This window comes from Quercus suber, unplaced genomic scaffold (assembly GCF_002906115.3).
Source record: "Quercus suber isolate HL8 unplaced genomic scaffold, Cork oak 2.0 scaffold_66, whole genome shotgun sequence".
Taxonomy (NCBI): domain Eukaryota; kingdom Viridiplantae; phylum Streptophyta; class Magnoliopsida; order Fagales; family Fagaceae; genus Quercus; species Quercus suber.
The window spans coordinates 1779363-1802569 of NW_027069531.1; the positions used below are offsets into that span (position 1 = coordinate 1779363).

The 23207-nt window shown below is 33.9% G+C and overlaps 2 protein-coding genes and 1 pseudogene across 2 annotated transcripts; all 3 read right to left on the reverse strand.

Annotated features, from left to right (window-relative positions):
- Positions 1 to 203: 203 nt before the first annotated feature.
- Positions 204 to 2598, reverse strand: LOC111986207 (cytochrome P450 71D9). Its single transcript, XM_024017833.2, has 2 exons — positions 1687 to 2598; positions 204 to 920 (listed from the first exon to the last, which is right to left on the reverse strand). The coding sequence occupies exons 1-2, from the start codon at positions 2578 to 2580 to the stop codon at positions 549 to 551; spliced, it is 1266 nt and encodes a 421-aa protein (XP_023873601.2). The 5' UTR covers positions 2581 to 2598; the 3' UTR covers positions 204 to 548.
- Positions 2599 to 14182: 11584 nt separating this feature from the next.
- LOC112036881 (cytochrome P450 71D9) lies at positions 14183 to 15299 on the reverse strand. The gene is made up of 2 exons (XM_065772940.1): positions 14396 to 15299; positions 14183 to 14217 (listed from the first exon to the last, which is right to left on the reverse strand). Exons 1-2 carry the CDS (start codon positions 15297 to 15299, stop codon positions 14183 to 14185), a joined length of 939 nt encoding a protein of 312 aa, XP_065629012.1.
- Positions 15300 to 21162: 5863 nt separating this feature from the next.
- On the reverse strand, positions 21163 to 22802 carry LOC111986201 (premnaspirodiene oxygenase-like; annotated as a pseudogene).
- Positions 22803 to 23207: the final 405 nt, after the last annotated feature.

Sequence of the window (23207 nt, forward strand, 5' to 3'; positions counted from 1 at the left end):
TGCTTGGCTTATATAGAAACCCTAATCCTAATTGACAAGGGAAACCCTAATTCAAATTGACTTGTGAAATATTAGTAATTGAATTACAAAATACCAATGATTTTAGGAAATTAAATAAACATATAATGGACTCCAAATTAAATTAAAAATAAAAAATAAAAAATTCTTTGCTCTTCCTACATCACATAATCTCAAAAGTCTAGTTGGTTACATTTATAGCAATACAAAGTGAGCATACAATAATATACCATTTATGGTTTTATTTTACAGACAAAGGATAGTAAGAAATGCTGATTTTATTTTACAGACAAAGGATGATAAGGCATAGGAATTAAGTGTAGATTATTTTTTCTTCTTAAAGACAATCCAAATTCTTCAGTCATGTCTAGATCTTCTTGCTTCAACCCATTGGGAAGTTTCCAATCAAAATGATATAGTAATTGTGCAAGTGGAAGCTCAATATTAGCCATAGCAAATGTAATTCCAGGGCACATCCTCCTTCCAGCACCAAAAGGTATGTATTCAAAATCTGTCCCCTTGTAATCAATTCAACTGTTGAGGAATCTTTCTGGGTAAAATTTCTCAGCTTCAGTCCAATACCTTGGATCTCTTCCAATAGCCCATGCATTAACAATGACCTTGGTCTTGACAGGTATCTTGTATCCATTAATATCACAACTCTCTCTGCATTCTCTTGGAAGTAACAAAGGAATAGGAGGATGCAGCCTCAGAGTTTCTTTGATAACTGAACTTAAGAATTTCAATTCATGAAGGTATGTTTCATCCACATATGCTTTTCCATCAAAGACCTGTCTCACCTCAGCTTGTGCCTTTTCCATCACCTGTGGGTTCTTCACCATTTCTGACATTGCCCACTCTAGAGTAGTTGATGATGTCTCACTCCCAGCACTGGATATGTCCTGAAAGAAGATTAATGGTATTTATGTTTATTTTTTTCAATGATTTTCAAGGGCATCTAATGGAAATTCTGTTTGAAAGTGATGACAAAATATCATGTTCGTTTCACCATATTAATTCAAACACCTAAGGATGCAATTTGTACAACTTGTTCATATCTGTCTATTACCAACCAAAAAAAGAAAGTACCTTTATCTATAAGACTATTACCTGGATGGACCTCATGTAGCTATAATAGAAACCTGCTCTATCTCAATATTGTCATAATGGAAAGCTCATTGACTGATACTGTTTAAGATTTATATTTTACAAAGAAGGAATTGTCATAAAGGAAAGCTCATTGACTGATACTGTTTAAGATTTATATTTTACAAAGAAGGAAAAAGAAACTAACTTATTGTGAATATAACTTCAAGGCGTCTAATAATCGCCTTACCTCAAGCCACAATGCAGGGGTCAAAATAACTTTTAATATATAATTCCAGTAACACAACCTCTTCCTGATTGCATGTGTACTATCAATTTTTCAGAGACAGCCTATGGATATTATACTCATTCTTCAACCTCTAGTCTTTCTTTTGATGCCAGATTAAAAATATAGGATCTCTATCTACACTACAAAGACCAAAATTTTGCTCAGTAGCTCAGATAAAATTTCCATAAGACTACCAAACTATTAGTGGGTTTAAAATATAGAGCTAATGTCATTATAGGATAATGGACACACTTTGGCAGACTGCATAGTTAATCAGAAATTAAAATACTAACCAAGAGGACTGCCTTGATGCTGTTGTCAGTTAAGGGATGTTCAAGGTCACCATGCCTTTGGAGCCTTAAGAGGACATCAACAATATCTTTATCTGCTTTGCCATCGCCTTTTTTAGCTTCCAAATTGTTGCCTTTGTGCTCATTCAAAACTTTTTGTAGTATCTGATCAATCCCTTGATGTAGCTTCTCAAGTTTATGCCTCAAACTGCTAATAACTTGAAGCACTTCAATTGAAGGGAACATGTCAGCAACACAAAACCCTGATGCCAGTTTTGTACCTTCATTGACAATTGATATGAATGCTTCATGGTCTTTGGCTGTTTTACCAAGGGCAGCCCTTGATGTTATACCATATGCTAATTGAAAGAACTTCTCACTAAGATTGATTGGTGAACCTTCATTTGCAGATATCATTTTGATAAGATTTGACACCTCCACTTCTCTAATTGATCGGAATGATTCAACACGTTTTACACTTAGCAACTCCACCATGCACATTTTTCTAATCTCTCTCCAATAACTTCCATATGGAGAGAAGGCAATGCCTTTAGTATCATAAGACAAGATCTTGGCAGCAAGAAGATAAGGCCTACTAGCAAAGATTATGTCATGTGTTTTCATAACCTCTTTGGCCATTTCTGGTGAAGATACTATGATGTTGGAAACTTCACCAAGTTGTAGGTGCATCAAGGGTCCATATTTTTTAGCAAGTTTTCCTAAAGAGTGATGAGGTAGTGAGCCAACAAGTTGGTGCAAGTTTCCTAAGAGTGGTAATCTCCATGGTCCTGGGGGCAACCTTGACTTAGTTTTTGATTTCCTTACTATTTTAGTTGCCATTAACAGGAAGAGGAAGAAAGTAAAAAGGACAAAAAGAAAGGGAATTTGAAACTCCATGAGTTCAAGAGAATGGAAGCAAATATGAGAATGTTATGGGTTCATTGACAGTTCTCAACATGTTCTGTACCAGCTTTAAATTGTTACATATTAATTTTTCATGAGAAAAAAAAAATATTTTGAGATATAATAGAATTTAACTTATAATATGTTGAGATATTAATTAGTTTTTGGTATAAGAGAGACTCGTTGTTAATTGGTTTTTGATGTAGGACGTTTAGTTACAAAATTAGTTGTAGCCTAAGGCTACAACTTCCTTAAAAAAATTAACATTACAGCATATTTTGAAAATCTAGCCACTTGATTGCATGTTTTTTATGTTTTTAATACACTTGTCAAATTTTATATTAATAAGATATTATTTACTATATGATCTTTAAGATTATATTTTATACATAATTTTAAACAACAAAAATTTCGAATTTTAACAATTTATTGATGAGATGACTATTGATCTTTAATTTTTTTAGAAATATTTAGTAAGGTTGTATGAAGAATATAAATGTAACGATGGATTAGTCAAAACTCATCTCTAATAAAAAAAATATTTAGTAAAACAGTAATTTTAAACTATAACTAATTTTTGTAACTAAATTTTATTTTTTAGGATAAACGGCACTTATGCTCCAAATATCTTATTTAAAAACAAAAGACTTTATTATTTAATATAACTGAAAAGCCCCCAAAAATCCATCCTTGTGATTGTCACCAATCACCATCACCTAGTTGATAAGATATCTCAAGCATAATTTCTACCATTCATTATTTAAAATATCTGAAGCATTGCATCTTCTTTCCAAAATTGTTTTAAACTTTTAATGACTTGTTGGCCCCACCTTATCAACATCCCTTTCATATTCCGGTGCTTATTTGACACTTTGAGTGAGAAAATCGATCACTCATCAGGAGAATTAATTGCAGTTGATTTTATTGGCTCATGTGGTGAAAATGCCTCAAAATCTAGGTAAAATTTGCAACTCAATAATGTAAAGGGTGTAACGACTTGAGAAAAAAAAAGATAGCTATATCAATACTATACCTTAAAAGGATTAAGATCTACCTAATAAATATTTAATAAAGCTCATCATACACTCAAAAAATACACACTATCAATCAAATTAGGGCATCGCAATCTTCCCTACTTAAATTGCCTCAATCTCCCCTATTTAAATCCATAACATCCTTGTTAGGGTCCACTTTGTGGAGTAGTGTCTCTTAACCTACAAGAGATTATTGGGTTGGTTTTGATATTATATGTAACGACTTAAAGAAAAATACTGATAATATTTGCGCTATACTTTAAAAGGACTAGTCATACTATCAATTAAACTAGGGCATCTCAGAGGGACTATTATAACTTTTGCACAAAAGTTTTCATCATCATTATTATTATCTTTTTTAGCTCAGATAAATTTCAACATGTAAAGTGTATTCGTTGCAAAATGGAGTAAAAATATGTATTTAGGACCAAGAGTTTTATAACTCAACTGGTTGACACCTTTTAGTATTTTCAACAGAAATATTCAAGATTCAGATCCCCATTCTTGTTGTAACTATAAAATTATCTTTGAAAAACAAATAGTATTAGACTAAGGTAGTAGGGTGTTACATTCAACCATAGAATATTTATTTAAAATAAATTAAAAGCACGGTAACTTGCTCAATGCTATCCAACATTACAATTTACAACCCATATAATAAATTGAGTAACCAAACTAGAGAAAAGTTAATATTATTTGAAACAGGTAAAGAAATTTCTTTTGGAATTACAGGCTTATTTAAAAACAAATAAGTGGCTTTAGAAATGATACAAAATCTATTAAATAAATAACTTGAATATATCATCACCACAAAACACACACACACACACAAATACTTGTAGTACTATATTTTCTTTCTACTAATTAAGAGATAAAGAAGAAGAAAAAAGACTGAGAAGAGATAAAGTGAGAACTGAGAATGTTGAGATAAGAATAATAAAGTGAAAAAAAAGTTTGAAATGATAATAGAGAAGAGAAAATTAAAGAGAGAGAGAGAGATAGAGATAGAGAGATAAATGAATGATATTTGCTACAACTATGAGTCAAGTCGCTAAAGAGAGCAAAATTGTTGCGACTGCAAAACAAAAGTGAGCATTTATGCCGGCACCGCTAAGGAGAATGTGATAAGATGTTATTGGTGGGTACAAATTGATGTTAGTATTAGGTTCAAATTAAAATCAGTAACAACTTACCATATAAGATTTGTTATTATTAAATTATTATGAAAATGTTATGAATATAACATTATAACAATCTTCTAACCATACTTGAGGGACTTAATTGATTAACATTCACTTAACAAAGCTGTGTCATATATTCTTTTAAGGTAATAAAATAATTTATAATTGAATTTTTAAGCATTTTTATACATTGTTAAATAATTACTCATAGATTAGTTTTCCGTTTTATTATGAAGATTCATTTTGACGAGTCTCATGATTGCAAAAGCCAAAAAGTTTTGTTTAATTAACTAGTAAACTGAATGGTGTCAAATAAAACATCAAATAATTTAAGTGAAATTGCCTTTTATTTCAATATAATAATTACACATTTCACTATGACAATAATTTAAATTCAGCCAAAAAATTATAATAATAATTTAATTCCTTCAGCCATGGTTCTCAAATAGACAGAATAGCAGATCATCTATATCTATATCTATATATTACTAAAAGCTGAAGCGTAGCGTTTAATGCTGCTACTCTCACGTTACGCCACATCAGCTGCCACATCATTTTTTTTTTTAAATAATATAATTTGTCCTACAATTTTAAAATGGTTTTTATAATTTTCAACCTTATAAATGCAGCCCACTACTTATTTATTTAATTCCACTATCTCCATATAAGAAATCTTCCACTATCACCCTATAATAAATCCAGCCCACTATTTAATTATTTACTTCCACTATCACCTTATAATAAATCTGTATAATTAATTCAACCCACCTCTTATTTATTTAGTTCCACTATCAAACCCAATCCAAAACTTTTTCAATTTAGTTTTAAAGTTTTGTGTGAGCCTTTTCAGCTTAAAAAAATAATAATAATAACGTTGAAGCCTTTCAAGTTTTAGGATTTCTTTTTTCCAAATTTTTTTATAATTGTTTTTAACATTTATTTTTTTAATATTACACTTCTCCAACCTTTCTCTCTTCCTTACCATTTCATCTCTCCACTACTTCTTCAATCTTTCTCCCTCCCTTACCTTTTCATCTCCCTACTATCCTCTATATTAATATCATTCTTCATCTTTTCCTTCATCTTCCTTTATTTTTGTCTCTTTTTATTCACACCCTCTAACTATAAAACTGAAGCGTAGCGTTTAATGCTGCTACTCTCACGTTGCGCTACATCAGCTGCCACGTCATTTATTTATTTTTTTTAATATAATTTTTCCTACAATTTTAAAATGGTTTTTACAATTTTCAGCCTTATAAATGCAGCCCACTACTTATTTATTTACTTCCACTATCACCCTATAATAAATCCAATCCACTACTTACTTATTTACTTCCACTATCACTCTATAATAAATCTGTATAATTAATTCAGCCCGCCTCTTATTTATTTAGCTCCACTATCAAGCCCAACCCAAAACCTTTTCAGTTTAACTTTAAAGTTTTGTATAAGCCTTTTCAGCTTAAAAAAAAAAAAAAAATGCTGAAGCCTTTCAAGCTTTAGGATTTTTGTTTTTCCAATTTTTCTATAATTGTTTTTAACATTTTTTTTTTAATATTACACTTCTCCAACCTTTCTCTCTCCCTTACCATTTCATCTACCCACTACTTCTTCAATCTTTCTCCCTCCCTTACTTTTTCATCTCCCCACTACCCTCTGCATTAATATCATTCTTCCTCTTTTCCTTCATCTTCCTTTATTTTTTTTTCTTTTCTTATTCACACCATCTTACTATAAATTTGTCACTATCTCTTCTATTCTATGCATAGTTTTCCCTCACACACACACACAAAAAAAAAAAAAAAAAAAAAAAAAGGTTCCCTCTCTCTCTCTCTCTCTCTCTCTCTCTCTCTCTCTCTCTCTAAATTTTTTGGTGGATTTTTTTAATTTTTCTTGCATCTCTACTTTAGGTTGATAATTTTTTATATTCTTTAAAACTCTATTTTGGGATAGTGTGATTTAGTTTTTTTTTTTTTTTTTTAATTGTTAAATGTTATCCTATTGTGTTCTAAAGAATTAAATATAGCATATAAAAATATAATATTATTTTATTACATAGCATGATTTGGATAATTACTATTTATTCTGTTACATAGCATGATTTTTTATAGTGCTTAATTTAGATGTTAAACTATGAGACTTTACTAATTTTTGTTTATTTTCTAATCCTTTGTGGTGGAAAAAGTACTCTATAATGCCATTTATTTAAAGAAAAGTAAAGGTTAGCCAAACGAAAATAATTGGATAGGTGACAAATTTTAACTTTTGCAATTTTATTTTAATTATTATTATTTTATAACAATGCATATATAGAAATTTAATTCTTAGATTTTGCTAATAATTGTTTATTTGATAATATGTTTTGGGTGGCCGAAATTATAATTTCTACAAAGAAAATAACCTTAATAGATTATCAAAAACAAAATTTTATCCTAATATTGGTTCAATTAATCATTGTTAAGTTTTATTAATTTTTTTAAGTTTAAGTTTTTTTTGGTGTTTTGGATTGTTTCTATATTACATTTATGATTGTTCCTATAATAAATAAAAATATAATTACAAAATACATTACTCATTATTAGATTAGTTTAAATTGTAAAAATAAAAAAATTAATAAAACCACCATAAAAATAATTATCACGCGCAACGCGTGGGTTCGCGGCTAGTTATTATAAAATTTAAAGATAAAATACAATGAAATATTATAATGCAAGCTGAATCCTGCTAAAAAGACGAAACTGTATCCCACAGTCTCACTAAAAAACATTCACACACAACAGTTCTTATCATGTTATCAAAAAAAAACACACACGCGTGCGCACACGCACACGCACACTCACACTCAACACTTATCAAACAAACACTGTAGAGAAGAAACACTATACAGAGAGAGAGAGATACAAGATCTGCTAGTTGCCTGTCATCGTCTGGAGGCCGGACCATTGGAGCTAATCGTGGTAGCAAAGTTCAGATTTTTTTTTTTTTTTTAAGGGCAGTGATATATATCTATACGACTATGTAAAAAACTTCTCCTGTTTGAATACTTGCAGTGGTTACAGGTTCCAAAAACATAAGTCAATGGTGGGAGACACCATTGACTTATGTTTTTGGAAGAATGAAAAGCTCATATTCAATTCTATTCCTTCCTAAAGGGCATTGGAGTTTGCAAGGGAAGCTGGATTTTAGGATCTGATCTTGGAAGGTGATAATGTGACAATCATGCAATCTTTAAGGTCGCCACAAGCTACTTGTTCTAGTTTAGGCCACATTTATGGGGACATCAGATGTATAGCAATGGGTATGTACTCCTTGGACAACATGAATTTCCTGAATTTCTTTATCATGATGGCTCCGCATTTCTTGAATTTCCTTATCATGATGATCACTTGAAGTTCTCAGTAAAGCTAGAGCCTCCTGAATTGCAGCAGTAGTTGAACATGTTTCTGCCATGGCCGAAGAAAGCCTTGCTTTGATACCAAATGTTATGAACAGAGTTGCTGAATAGTTGAATTGAGGTCAACCAATCCTCCAAGAACAGAGAAGAGAAATGATTGTAGAAATAGAGAGGAAATTAGAGAGAGAAATTGAGAATAGAATTGAAGAATTGGAATTAAGAATCAAGTTCTGATCAAGCTCTTCTCTTCCTAGCCTTTTAATACACTCTCCAAGCCTTGCTCTCTAACTGCCTAACGGCCAATCCAGCTGTCAACAGCTGCCACTACTCTAACAAACTAACCGTATTTAACTAACTCTTATTTGGTACAATCACTAGTGCCAACTCAGCATATAATGCCAACTAAGCAATTACACTCAACACCACCTGATGCACCTCCTGCTGCCCAGCTCATCAGCTACTCCTGCACCTGATGCACCTCCTGCTCCCAGCTCATCAGCTACTCCTGCGTGCCTCATCAGCACCTCACCAGCACTCCACATGCAGCATCACATACAGTAACATACACATAGCTACCAACACCACACACCATCCCTTATTAACATACTCATACTAACATAGTCACACATTCTAACACATTACCTCTTTAATAAGGAATCTATTCCCTCTTGGATTAGGAATACATTACCTCATTAACAGGGAATAAATTTCATTCACACCAAGGAATAGTCTTTCCTTCTACAACAAGAAAACCCAAATTAATTTTTCCTTCTTCATTTAGGAAACCTAATTGACTTTCCAAGTCACAATTGAAATTTGAGGCAATTTCCCAACACCAACCACACTAACTCTTCTACAATTTGTCTAGCATATTTTACTAGAGAATGTGCTACAGAATTTGCACTTCTCTTAACACAGCTAGTAGATAAAGTTCTAAATCCNTTTTGATTACAAAAGGTCTTCCAAGAAGGTAAGGCCTCCACTTCTTCACAGCTACCACTAAAGCTAACAATTCCTTTTCATAAGTGGAAAGGGCAAGTGCTTTGCCCTTCAAAACTTGACTGTGGAAAGCAATTGGCCTTTGGTTCTGCATCAAGACAGCACCCACTCTCAACCCAGAGGCATCACATTCCACAACAAATGGTTTGCTGAAGTCAGGTAGGGCTAGCACAGGTGGACTAGACATAGCATCTTTAAGCAATTGGAATGCATGTGAAGCTGCAGGAGTCCATGTGAATGAATCTTTCCTTAATAAGGCAGTCAAAGGGGCTGCAATTAAACCATACCCTTTCACAAACTTCCTATAGTAGCCAATCAAACCCAAAAACCCTCTCAAAGCTTCACATCATGAGGAATAGGCCACTGTTGCATAGAGCAGTTTTCCTTGATCAGTTTTCACCCCTTCACCAGAAATTAAATGTCCTAAATACTCTACCTCCTTACAAGCAAACACACACTTGGATTGTTTGGCATACAATTGATGATGCAGCAAGGTTTCCAGCACCAATTTAAGATGACCAACATGAGCAGCCAAATCCTTACTATACACAAGTATGTCATCAAAAAATACCAAGACAAATTTCCTTAAGTAAGGTTTGAAAACTGAATTCATAAGTGACTGAAACGTTGAGGGTGCATTGGTTAACCTAAATGGCATTACTAAGAACTCATAGTGACCCTCATGAGTCCTAAAGGCAGTCTTTGGAATGTCTTCCTCCTTCATCCTAATTTGGTGGTATCCGGATCTTAAATCCAACTTAGAAAACACAATGGCACCAAAGAGTTCATCTAACAATTCATCAATGATAGGTATGGGATACTTATCTTTAATGGTCTCTTGATTCAAGGCTCTATAATCAATACACATCCTCCAAGAGCCATCAGCCTTCCTCACCAGAAGAACAGGTGAAGCAAATGGACTGCTACTATTTCTAATAAACCCCACGGACAACAACTCCTTAACAATGTTCTCAATTTCATTTTTTTGATAATAGGGATACCTGTAAGGCCTCTGAGATACAGCTTAGCTCCCTCCTTCAATGTGATAGGATGTTCATGATCTCTTAAGGGAGGTAGACCTTCAGGAGTAGCAAAAACAGCTTTGTAATCCATCTTCTTGGAAGACCTTTTGTAATCAAAACAGACCATCAAAGTCTGAAATACTTGCTGGAACAAAAGATTGGTACCCCTGCTTAGCAAAAGTGGATCACCAAATTACTTGGTTATGCCTTTATAGTTGAGTATAAGCATGGTAAAGAAAACTTAGTTGCTGATGCCCTTTCCAGAAGAGAAGCTACTGGGAATGTTTATGCTGATTGCAGTGGAGTTGGTACTCTATGCATTATCTCCTTTCCTACTCCTAGTTGGCTTGATGATCTCAAAGCAAGTTATGACACTGATCCTGTCATTCAGCCAACAATTCAGGCCATTAAATCAGGGCAGAATGTTCCAGTGGGATTCACACTTTGTAATGAATTGTTGTTTTATAAGGGTAGACTATACTTGGGGAGTTCAAACCAGTCTTTGAAGACTCTTGTCTTGCAGCAAGTACATGATAGTCCTTTAGGAGGTCATTCTGGATATTTAAAGTCTTTCCATAGACTTAAGAAGGACTTCTATTGGTCTGGAATGGGAAAGGACTTGAAGACTTTGGTTAGGGAATGCGATGTATGTCAGAGGTTGAAGAGTGAGACCTGTTTCCCTGCTGGGCTGTTACAGCCCTTGGTCATTCCAGATAGACCTTGGCTTGACATTAGTATGGATTTCGTGGAAAGGCTACCTAAATCTCAGCAGAAGTCAGTGGTGTTTGTGGTTGTGGACAAATTCACCAAATATGTTCACTTCATCCCATTGGCTCATCCTTACACTGCTACTAAGGTGGCTCAGTTGTTCATGCAATTCGTTTTTAAGTTACATGGACTGCCTTCCACCATTGTAAGTGACAGGGACCCAGTATTCACCTCTAAATTCTGGTCTGAATTAATGAAATTGCAAGGTATTAGTTTAGCTATGTCCTCTTCTTACCACCCTCAAACTGATGGCCAAACTGAAGTTGTGAACAAAAGTTTGGAACATTATTTAAGAGCTTTTGCGGCTGACAAACCTCAAGCTTAGGTGGACTGGCTTCCCTTGGCAGAGTTTTGGTTCAATACTAACTTTCATTCTTCTCTTAAGCTGACTCCATTTGAAGCTCTGTATGGATATCCTCCTCCTAAGTTTGTGAATTATGTTCCAGGAACTACAAGGGTTGCAGCTGTTGAATCAATTCTGCAGGATAGGCAGCAACTGTTTTCATTACTCAAGCACAATTTGGTGGCTGCACAAGAAAGAATGAAGTGGTTTGCTGATAAGAAGAGGGTGGATAGGTCCTTTGCTGTGGGAGATTGGGTGTATCTTAGATTGTAACCTTACAAGCAGTCCTCAATTCAGTCCAAGAAGTTTGGCAAGCTAGCCCCTCGTTTTTATAGACCCTACCAGGTTGTGCAGAGAGTGGGAGAGGTTTCCTATAAGCTTGATTTGCATGAAGGTTCTCAAATCCATCCGGTGTTCCATGTCTCCAATATCAAAGATAAATTGCGTGCTCTGGTGGTTCCTAGGCCTGCTTTACCTGCTATGACTGTGGATCAGGTTCCTAATCCTGAACCAGTGGCTGTTTTAGCAACCAGGTCACATCAGCTGAGGAGTAAACTTATCACTCAAGTGCTAGTGCAATGGCAAGATGAAAGCAAGGATGATGCTTCTTGGGAGAGTCTTTTTGGGCTGCAACAGAAATTCCCTCACCTTGTGGGCAAGGTGTCTTGAAGGGGAGGAAATTGTTAGAATGTGTGACTACGTTAGTATGAGTATGTTAATAAGGGATGGTGTGTGGTGTTGGTAGCTATGTGTATGTTACTGTATGTGATGCTGCATGTGGAGTGCTGGTGAGATGCTGATGAGGCACACAGGAGTAGCTGATGAACTGGGCAGCAGGAGGTGCATCAGGTGGTGTTGAGTGTAATTGCTTAGTTGGCATTATACGCTGAGTTGGCACTAGTGATTATACCAAATAAGAGTTAGTTAAATACGGTTAGTTTGTTAGAGTAGTGGCAGCTGGTTGACAGCTGGATTGGCCATTAGGCAGATAAAGAGCAAGGCTTGGAGAGTGTATTAAAAGGATAGGAAGAGAAGAGCTTGATCAGAACTTGATTCTTAATTCCAATTCTTCAATTCTATTCTCAATTTCTCTCTCTAATTTCCTCTCTATTTCTACAATCATTTCTCTTCTCTATTCTTGGAGGATTGGTTGACCTCGAATTCAACTATTCAGCAACTCTGTTCATAACATAATGTATTCCTAGTTTAAGAGGGAATAGCAAAAGAGTCTTATAAATAGACAATGCTACAAAGAATTTGTTGGCTTTGGCCCAAGGGTCCTCCCTATGGGGAGAGGGAAAATAAAGCGTGAAACTAAGATAGAGAAAAGGGATTTTCACTTGGGAGGAACGCAAGAGGAAGGAGAGAGTAAGGTATTGCTGCCTTCAAGAAAATAACCAAGGAGGAGAGAGCAAAAGGTTGCCACCTTCGAGAAGATAGCCAAGAAGGAGAGAGCAAAGTGTTGCTATCATTGAAAGAGATAATTAGTGTGTGCATGAGAGCAAAGAAAAATAAGAGAGATTTTTCTTTAACCGTGAGACATATACAATAATTATTGTAATTGATTTGATAATAGTGAAATTATTCGGAGTTTGTCCCGTGGTTTTTCCCTTCAAAGAGAAAGGGTTCTCCACGTAAATACTTGTATTCTTATGTATGATTTCTATTTTGGATTGCTAATATTTGTGATAATATTATTTGAGATCCAACAAGTGGTATCAGAGCTAAGGTTAGAGTGGAAGCGATTACTGGAGAAGAAGGCAAGGGTTCAGGAATTAAGAAATTTGACGGAATAGACTTTGCGTATTGGAGGATGCAAATTGAAGATTATTTTTATGGGAAGAAATTGTATCTGACTCTTTTGGGGATGAAACCTGGAACCATACAGGATGAAAACTGGAACCTTCTTGATAGACAAGTATTGGGAGTTATTCGATTAACTCTGTCAAGATCAATTGCACACAATGTTGTGAAAAAAAGTACCAACAGTAGTATTAGAGCTAGGTTGATTTAGTGGATGACTTTTTGTGTGAATTAAGATGAAAGAGAACAGATTGCTTTGATTAAGGAGGAGCTATCCCAAGAGGAAAGAAGATAGTTGAGGACAATTGATGAAATTTGAGTCAAGGTGGAGATTGTTGGGAAATTGCCTCAAATTCCAATTGTGACTTGGAAAGTCAATTAGGTTTCCTAATTGAAGAAGGAAAAATTAATTTGGGTTTCTTTGTTGTAGAAGGAAAGACTATTCCTTGGTGTGAAGGAAATCTATTCATTGTTAAAGAGGTAATGTATTCCTAATCCAAGAAGGAATAGATTCATTGTTAAAGAGGCAATGTATTCCTAATCCAAGAAGAAATAGCAAAAGAGTATTATAAATAGACAATGTTACAAAAAATTTGATGGCTTTGGCCCAAAGATCCTCCCTATGGGGAGAGGGAAAATAGAGGGTGAAACCAAGAGAGAAAAGGGATTTTTGCTTGGAAGGAACGCAAGAGAAAGGAGAGAGCAAGGTATTTCCGCATTCAAGAAAATAACCAAGGAGGAGGAAGCAAAGAGTTGCTGCCTTTGAGAAGATAGCCAAGGTGGCGTGAGCAAAGTGTGGCTGCCTTTGAAAGAGATAATTAGTGTGTGTGAGAGAGCAAAGAAAAACAAGAGAGATTTTTCTTTAGCTGTGAGACATATACAAGAACTATTGTAATTGATTTGATAATAATGAAATTATTCGGAGTTTTTCCCTTCAAAGAGAAAGGGTTTTCCATGTAAATATTTATGTTCTTGTGTGTAAATTTTATTCTTATTTTAAAAAAAAGAAATATAAAAGGCCAAAAATTATAAATTTATTTCACTTCTATATTTTATAAACTTCCAAACACGCCTGCGGAGAAAATATATCTTAGCAGTTTATTCTCTTGCTTTAAAATTTATCTTTTCTATTTCATTTCAATTTTTTATGACCTCGAAAACCGATAAGAAACAAAATTAATGTGTGAAATTCTATAAAGGTAAAAAGCATTTGAAAATTTTATGGAAGTATAAAAAACATAATGTCAACTGGTATATATACTTAACCAGGATGACACTTTTGATGTTGTTGGTAGTTAAGGAAAACTCATTGTCACCACCACGGTCCTGAAATTTTAAGAGAACATCTATGAGATCTTCTCTTGCATCATCATCTGCTTTTCTTGTTGCCTTGACCTCCACATGTTCATTGATAGTATTTTCCATAATCCTGTCAGCTTCTTCATGCATCCTCTCAAGTTTAGTCCTTACCCCACTGACCAGATGGAGCAGTTTAACAGATGGGAAAAAATCTGCTACATTGAAACCTGCACCCAACTCTATCGCTTGCTTCACAACGCATATGAACTTTTCTTGGTCTTTGAATTTCTTACCAAAGGCAGCCCTTGAAGTGATGCCATATGCTGTTGAGAACATTTTCTCTGTAAGATTGATAGTAGACCCTTCCTTTGAAGCAATCCAACGAATGAGAGTTGATAGTTCTTCTTCTCTAATTGGTTGGAAAGATTCAACACGCTTTGGACTTAAAAGCTCCAGCGAGCAAATTTTTCGTAGTTGTTTCCAGTAATTGCCATAAGGTGCAAAGATTATGTCCGTAGAATCATAAGACATGATGTTTTTACCTATAATACTGGGCCTTGATGCAAAGTTAATATCGTGAGTTTTCATCACCTGTTCGGCAAACTCTGGTGATGAAGCCACAACGGTAGAAACTTCCCCAAGTTGAAGGTGCATAAGGGGGCCATGTTTCATTGCCATCTCTCTCAATGCACGATGGGGTAGAGAGCCAACAAACTGGTGCATGTTCCCTACAATAGGTAGCTTCCATGGCCCTGGGGGTAGATTCAAATTTGAGTGGTTGGTTTTGGATCTCTTCCATAGTTTGACTACCATGAAAGTAAAGAGCAAGAATGTGAACAGTGTTGGGAAGGAGAAGGCGTGGAGTTCCATGAGGAAAGTAGATTAGATTTTTTTCGCTGAATGAGGAAAGTAGATTAGATTGGAAGCGAATATTGCATCCTATATATGCATATATAGTGTGGAATCTAGGAGCAACTTTGTGCAATATTCACGCCTCAGTTGTAATTATTTTATCTTAGTTTGGACTTTTGCGCATCCTGATGATGCTGTGTATCTAGATTCTTTCTATATATATGCATTTTTTAACGAAGGATCACTTGCAAGCATGGACGGAGCCATGGCTGGACTTGGGGAGCATTAATGCCCCGCCCCAATTTTTTTTTTTTTTAATAAAAATATTACTATATTATGAGTACTAATTTTAGTAATTTTGTTTAAAAAATTACATTTTTGCTCTCCTAAAAATGTTATCAACTCTTTTAAGAGTATTGTTATAGTCACAAATTTTTTTTAATAATAATTTTACAAACTGTTAGGATAACAAATTCTTATTAGTTCGCATTTGAGCCTATCACTTATATTATCAATAATTTGTAAAAAAAGTTTGTAGTTTAAACATTTTCCTCATTTTAAGGACTATTAAAAAATATTTATAAGTCTAAAATTTAAAAAAGAAATATACAATCCCAAAAAAATTAGTACAATAACAAAAATTACCATTAGTAAAAAAAAAAAAAAAAAAAAAAAATCAACCAATTTTACCTAAAACAAACAATTTGACTCTTTAAAAATTTTTAAACTAGCAACTAAGTGACTAAGTAGCAATAAAGTTGGAGGCCCAAATCATTGCATATAACTAATAGCAAAGCCGCCCTCCTAACTTTAAGTTCAAGATTTGCCTCTGCTTGCAAGCATCTTCAAGAAAGAAGACTTGGAGAATAAATTAGTTTTTTCTTCTAAAAGACTTTGTAATATTCTTCTGGGTGAAGTAATCTTTTTGATCCAAGTACATTATATATTTTGTTATGTTACGTTTGTTTTAGAGTACAATATTTTGTTAGGAAAATGTTTAATGAAAATCATTTTTCAACAAAGGCGATTTGTTTCCTGTTATCTGGTTGAGACTGAAAAAAAGGTTTTCTAGTATTTTGTTGCACAACAAATTTCTGTGCTAATTAAACAACTAAAACCCACAAAAGTTTTTTATTTGTTTTATATTTCTTCTCACTAAGGCATGTTTCATCAACCTACCCTCATTTATTAAAGGCTTCCGAAATAAAATCCCGGAATTTGCTTCTGGGTATAAATTAAATCTTAATTTTCTAAATTTGTCATAGTAAACTCTAGACTTTATAATTTGTTTATTGTTTTCTTTAATAGGATTACGTTTTATATATATATATATATATATGTTTTTTTTTTAATCAAATAATTTTAAAAATGTTAAAATAATAATATTTTATTATTTATTATTTTGTTTAGCTATCAAAGTCTTAGTCCAGTGGCTTCTATTTGTAGCTATGATATTCTGCTCAACTTCAATTTTATTCTTATTAGGGTTAATTACAAAAAATCACCCAAATATATAGAGGTACTTGCAATATTTGCACTCCAAATTATAAAAACTTACAATCACCACGCAAAATATAATCAATCTTACACACACACACACAAAAAAAAAAAACCTACTAAAATATTCCTCTTTCGGGTCATGGACTCATGGTATGAAAGTGAATATTGCATCTTATATATGCATATCGTGGAATCTAGGAGCATCTTTGTGCAAAATTCACGGCTCAGTTGTAATTACTTTATCTTAGTTTTTTCTTCTAAAATAAATATTAAAATGAAGGCTAAATTTTAAAACTCATTTTCTAAGTTTCAGCACTATTTTTTACTTTAGTCTTCCAAGTTTATTACCTGTTATTTTAGTTCTCTAAATTTCAAAATGCCCCAGTTCAGACTACCGTTATCTTGTCATCTATTCTTGCCGTTAAATTACTAAAACTACTTCATTTTGCTCTTAATTAAAATTTTTAATTTTAATTTTAATATTTATTTCCTCAACAATTAATTAAAAAAATATCCAAAAATTATTCGGTAAAGCCACTCTCCTCGTAAAACCAAAATCCCCAAAACTATTCGGCGAGCACAATCAAATTATAAATCATAAGGAGATTAGTTTGGAAATCACTTGGTATCTCTTTAGTTGGGGGTGTGCAAGACAGAAAACCTACGCCTATTGGAAGAGCTTCACGACAGCATGAGGTTTTAAAGAACAGTTTTTACAGATCAATTTGATTGGAGGCCGTAGACCTTTTAAATGCTATCACATTGACACAGATAGAAGAAAACGGGGATGGCCATCCCTGCAATACTTTCGCATGCATTTAAATTACCTTTAGTCTTTAGATTGCTATGACATTTGCCTCTAAATTACGGCTGGTCACTTATTATAGTTGCAACCGAGGTCATTATCTGAATTAGTTTTGTGGAACATGAGCGTCCTAGACTTTGCAACTTGAAACTGTCAGACTTGCTTGTGGTGTTAGGCTCCCTGTGATTTATAATTTGATTGGGTTCACCGAATAGTTTTTGGGGATTTGGTTTTACGGGGAGGGTGGGTTTACCGAATAGTTTTTTCTTTTAAATTTTTGGATATATTTTAAATTAGTGTTTTTTTAGGAAATAAATAATAAAAATTTTCACATAAAAAAAATAATAAATAATAATAAGATTTTAATTAAGGGCAAAATAACATAGTTTTGGTAATTTAACGACAAGAATGGATGACAAAATAACATAAGTCTGAATTAGAGTGTTTTGAAACTTAAAGGACTTAAATGATAGATGATAAATTTAAAAGACTGAAATGAAAGATAGTGAAACTTTTTTTTTTTTTGAGAAATAATTACAACACGCTGTTAACCTCGCAATTCAAACCCTTTTCCCCCTAGGGTGTCAATTCAATTACAAAACCTTTGGCGAAAGATAGTGAAACTTAGAAGATTAGTTTTGAAATTTAGCCGAAAATAAATTAGAAAGAGTGTATACTGAATATTGTATAATTGAAGACATAAATTCCAAAAACATGTTCTTCTTTAATGGCTTTTAACATATATAGACAAATCATGACATACAAAATCTGGGATATAAGATGACAAATTTAAAAAGTCAATTTCAAATTGGTCACAGTGGACAAACATTATGGTTTATTTATTTATTTATTTTATTAGAATTAGCACAAAAAACATCTTGTTTGTTAGCCCTTTGGAGTCTGAACAGGCATCCAAGTCTGTGACTAAAGGAGGTGACTACTCCCGCTCTCCACACCAAGCCCATGTCAAGGATGGCAATATTGAGTTGCATCGTTCAATCCACAAGGAACTCACAATGGCGTGAGCTTTCCTTTTAATATTACGAATTTGGCTGCCTATAAGAGCATCTTTATCAGCTGTGCCATATGCGCCAAATGCTAAATATTTGGCACATTTAGCACATCAAACACCATTTAATCCTATTTATCAGATGGGTCGTATCTCATATTTTTTGCAACATGCTACAGTACAATCATATATTTGCCACTGTACGGAACCGGTGTGGCATATGTATTTATTCTTTTTTATTCCTCTTTTCTCTCTCATATCTCTTTCATCTTCTCCTTCAGCTCACCGCCTCATCTCCACTCTCTCACATATCTCTTTCTTCTTCTCCTTCAGTTATTCACCGCCTCCATCTTCACTCTCCCATACTCTTTCTTCTTCCCTTTCCCCACCGATTCGCTCTATCCTCTCTGCTCAATGCACTGACACTGCCGTTTCGCTGTTCCATTTTTCTCCGAGTTGCCGATTTCCTCTTTGTTCTATCTTAGAGTCGCTGAGTCGCCGATTGCTGTTCTCAGATCGCCGATTCGCTGGAAAGGAAGTAATGTAAGCCCAATTTTTTTACTTCTCAATTTGAAAAACTGAAGCATGCTTCTATTTTTGCTCTAGATTTGCTGGGCTTTTGTTTGAATGAATCTGAAAAAATTGTGGGTTTTGAATGATGAAGTGATTTTTTTGGTTATCCGCCTGCCAATTAGGTTTTTAGGTTATTTTGACTTAATTTCCCTGTTTTTTTGTTTGTTTGTTTGCTTTATTTATAAATTGTTAGCTTTTTTTTTTTTTTTTTTTGGGTTTCTGGNATTAAAATGAAGGCTAAATTTTAAAACTCATTTTCTAAGTTTCAGCACTATTTTTTATTTTAGTCTTCCAAGTTTATTACCTGTTATTTTAGTTCTCTAAATTTCAAAATGCCCCAGTTCAGACTACCGTTATCTTGTCATCTATTCTTGCCGTTAAATTACTAAAACTACTTCATTTTGCTCTTAATTAAAATTTTTAATTTTAATTTTAATATTTATTTCCTCAACAATTAATTAAAAAAATATCCAAAAATTATTCGGTAAAGCCACTCTCCTCGTAAAACCAAAATCCCCAAAACTATTCGGCGAGCACAATCAAATTATAAATCATAAGGAGATTAGTTTGGAAATCACTTGGTATCTCTTTAGTTGGGGGTGTGCAAGACAGAAAACCTACGCCTATTGGAAGAGCTTCACGACAGCATGAGGTTTTAAAGAACAGTTTTTACAGATCAATTTGATTGGAGGCCGTAGACCTTTTAAATGCTATCACATTGACACAGATAGAAGAAAACGGGGATGGCCATCCCTGCAATACTTTCGCATGCATTTAAATTACCTTTAGTCTTTAGATTGCTATGACATTTGCCTCTAAATTACGGCTGGTCACTTATTATAGTTGCAACCGAGGTCATTATCTGAATTAGTTTTGTGGAACATGAGCGTCCTAGACTTTGCAACTTGAAACTGTCAGACTTGCTTGTGGTGTTAGGCTCCCTGTGATTTATAATTTGATTGGGTTCACGGAATAGTTTTTGGGGATTTGGTTTTACGGGGAGGGTGGGTTTACCGAATAGTTTTTTCTTTTAAATTTTTGGATATATTTTAAATTAGTGTTTTTTTAGGAAATAAATAATAAAAATTTTCACATAAAAAAAATAATAAATAATAATAAGATTTTAATTAAGGGCAAAATAACATAGTTTTGGTAATTTAACGACAAGAATGGATGACAAAATAACATAAGTCTGAATTAGAGTGTTTTGAAACTTAAAGGACTTAAATGATAGATGATAAATTTAAAAGACTGAAATGAAAGATAGTGAAACTTTTTTTTTTTTTGAGAAATAATTACAACACGCTGTTAACCTCGCAATTCAAACCCTTTTCCCCCTAGGGTGTCAATTCAATTACAAAACCTTTGGCGAAAGATAGTGAAACTTAGAAGATTAGTTTTGAAATTTAGCCGAAAATAAATTAGAAAGAGTGTATACTGAATATTGTATAATTGAAGACATAAATTCCAAAAACATGTTCTTCTTTAATGGTTTTTAACATATATAGACAAATCATGACATACAAAATCTGGGATATAAGATGACAAATTTAAAAAGTCAATTTCAAATTGGTCACAGTGGACAAACATTATGGTTTATTTATTTATTTATTTTATTAGAATTAGCACAAAAAACATCTTGTTTGTTAGCCCTTTGGAGTCTGAACAGGCATCCAAGTCTGTGACTAAAGGAGGTGACTACTCCCGCTCTCCACACCAAGCCCATGTCAAGGATGGCAATATTGAGTTGCATCGTTCAATCCACAAGGAACTCACAATGGCGTGAGCTTTCCTTTTAATATTACGAATTTGGCTGCCTATAATGGTTCAGTAGTAACCATCCTTGATAACCCGTTATGATTAACCTTCACAAAACCATATTGATATCTGTTAGGGTCATATGTTCTATATAATTGGTTAATTCTTTGATAAAATGCACTTTATTTGTTATTGGATAGATCTAAGTTGGGTCTAACGTATCAAAAAGTATGTTATTCAAGCATATCATATAGTATCATTAAAGACATGAAGGTTGATCCGAGAAATAAGTAAAGAAAAGTTGTTTTATTATGTCTCAACACAAGCTCGACAGATGCTGCTATTGAAGTTTAATGGAGAAGCTCAACACAAGCTTGATCTATTGAGATCTACGATTTCAGAAATTTCAAATCTAAAATTCGACTCATGATGACGATGAAATTCTACCAAAAACTTGGCGCACTTTTGCTTATGCCTTTTCCATCACACTCGGGCCTTTCAGCATTTCTGGTATTGCCCATTCTACAGTTGTTGATGATGTCTCACTACCGGCAATGAAAATGTCCTGAAATTAGAAATTCATGAGTTAGATAATCAAACTTTTTTTTTTTTTAATACATATAGCAGAAGGGATTATAGAAGAGAACAGGCAGCCCTTTTCCTTCTGCTTATTGCTTTGTGAGAACAAGAAAACATGAAAAAAATATTGTTACATAAAGTAGACAAGATTTCTTGTTCACATAGTATGTTGCAGGAAGAAAAATACGAACCAAGATAACCGCTTTAATATTGTTGGATGTTAAAGGAAACTCAAGATCGCCATGCTCCAGACGATTCAGTAGAACATCAACCAGATCATCTGCTTTTCCCTTGCCAGTCTTTGTCATTGCCTCCCTAACTTTATGCTCATTGACAATGTTCTCAAGTATTTTATCCATTTTTTGATGAATTTTCTCTAGTTTAGATCTCAATCCACTGACGACATGAAGAAATTTAAGGGAAGGAAACACATTTGAAACACTGAAGCCTCCAGCCACCTCTAAATTTTCCTTAACTAGTGTAATAAATGCTTCTTAGTCTTTGCATTTCTTGCCAAAGGCTGCTGTTGCAGTGATTCCAAATGTCAAGGAAAAAATTTTCTCAATGAGGTTGATTGGTAATCCAGCATTTGAAGAGATAAAAACAAATCAAATTGGATACCTCTTCTTCCCTGATAGATTGAAATAATTGTACACGTTTAGAATTTAGCAGCTCCGTTATGCAAATTTTCCGCAGGTATCTCCAGTAATCTCCATATGGTGCAAAAGCAATGCCTGTAGAACCGTAAGACATGATATCTGGAGCAAGGAGATGAGGCCTGTTAGAAAAGAGGATGTCATGGGTTTTCATGACCTCTTTGGCAGTTTCTGCTGAAGAAACAACAACATTGGAAACTTCACCAAGTTGTAGGTCCATCAAGGGTCCATACATCTTGGCCAAGTCTCTCAGGCAGTGATGGGGTAGAGAGCCAATTAAATGGAGCATGTTTCCAATGATAGGTAGCTTCCATGGCCCCGGGGGTAGCTTTGGTTTCAAGTTGTTGGTTTTGTATGTCTTCACTACTTTCAGAAACATGAAGACAAGAACGAAGAAAGTGAGGAGGACAGGAAAGGAGGGGCCTTGGAGCTCCATGAAGAAAATGGAGAAGTATTTGAAAATGGAGAAGTATTTTTCTTTTGAGAAAGACAATGGAGAAGTTAGAGAAAGTGAAATGAGTTTAACATTGAAACTGAATGCACTTTATGTAAGTTTTTAGGCATCTTGATTAGCCTAGGAGCATGTATCATGGGAGATTCTCTTTCGGCTGGAAGTACTGTATTCAAGTGGCATGATATCGAATCATGGTTCTAATACGAAGAACTTAGGTTGATAAAAGTCCAAAGTAGCTTACTATTGATTAATTTAACTCAAAGGTTCGTTAGAAATGATTAAAAGACAAAAATTGGTATAAGCCACATCTAGAAATTGGTATCACATATAGTCAGATTCTATGAACGTAGAGTCTTTTGTTACTTTGTTTTTACTTGATGTCATAGGTTTCTCTGTTTCCTTGTCCGCTGTAATGATGTGTTTGGTCCGATAACTTCATCTTTCTTTTAATATATATCCTTTTATTAAGGGAAGGGGGGAGCCATCCCATGTTGCATAATAACACATTCTTCAAGATAACTATATACTGAATAAGTTTATAGGAAACAATAAATTTCATGTGAACATTTCTCTTGAATCCACCCAGTGTAGT

Bases quoted from the DNA above. Each gene is read 5' to 3' on its own strand.
- LOC111986207 (XM_024017833.2), bottom strand. From the start codon at position 2,580: ATGGAGTTTCAAATTCCCTTTCTTTTTGTCCTTTTTACTTTCTTCCTC. The intron at 921-1,686 runs GTTAGTATTTTA...ATCTTCTTTCAG, and splicing joins GCATCAAGGCAGTCCTCTTG to GACATATCCAGTGCTGGGAG.
- LOC112036881 (XM_065772940.1), bottom strand. From the start codon at position 15,299: ATGGAACTCCACGCCTTCTCCTTCCCAACACTGTTCACATTCTTGCTC. The intron at 14,218-14,395 runs TTAAGTATATAT...AACTGCTAAGAT, and splicing joins CATCAAAAGTGTCATCCTGG to ATATTTTCTCCGCAGGCGTG.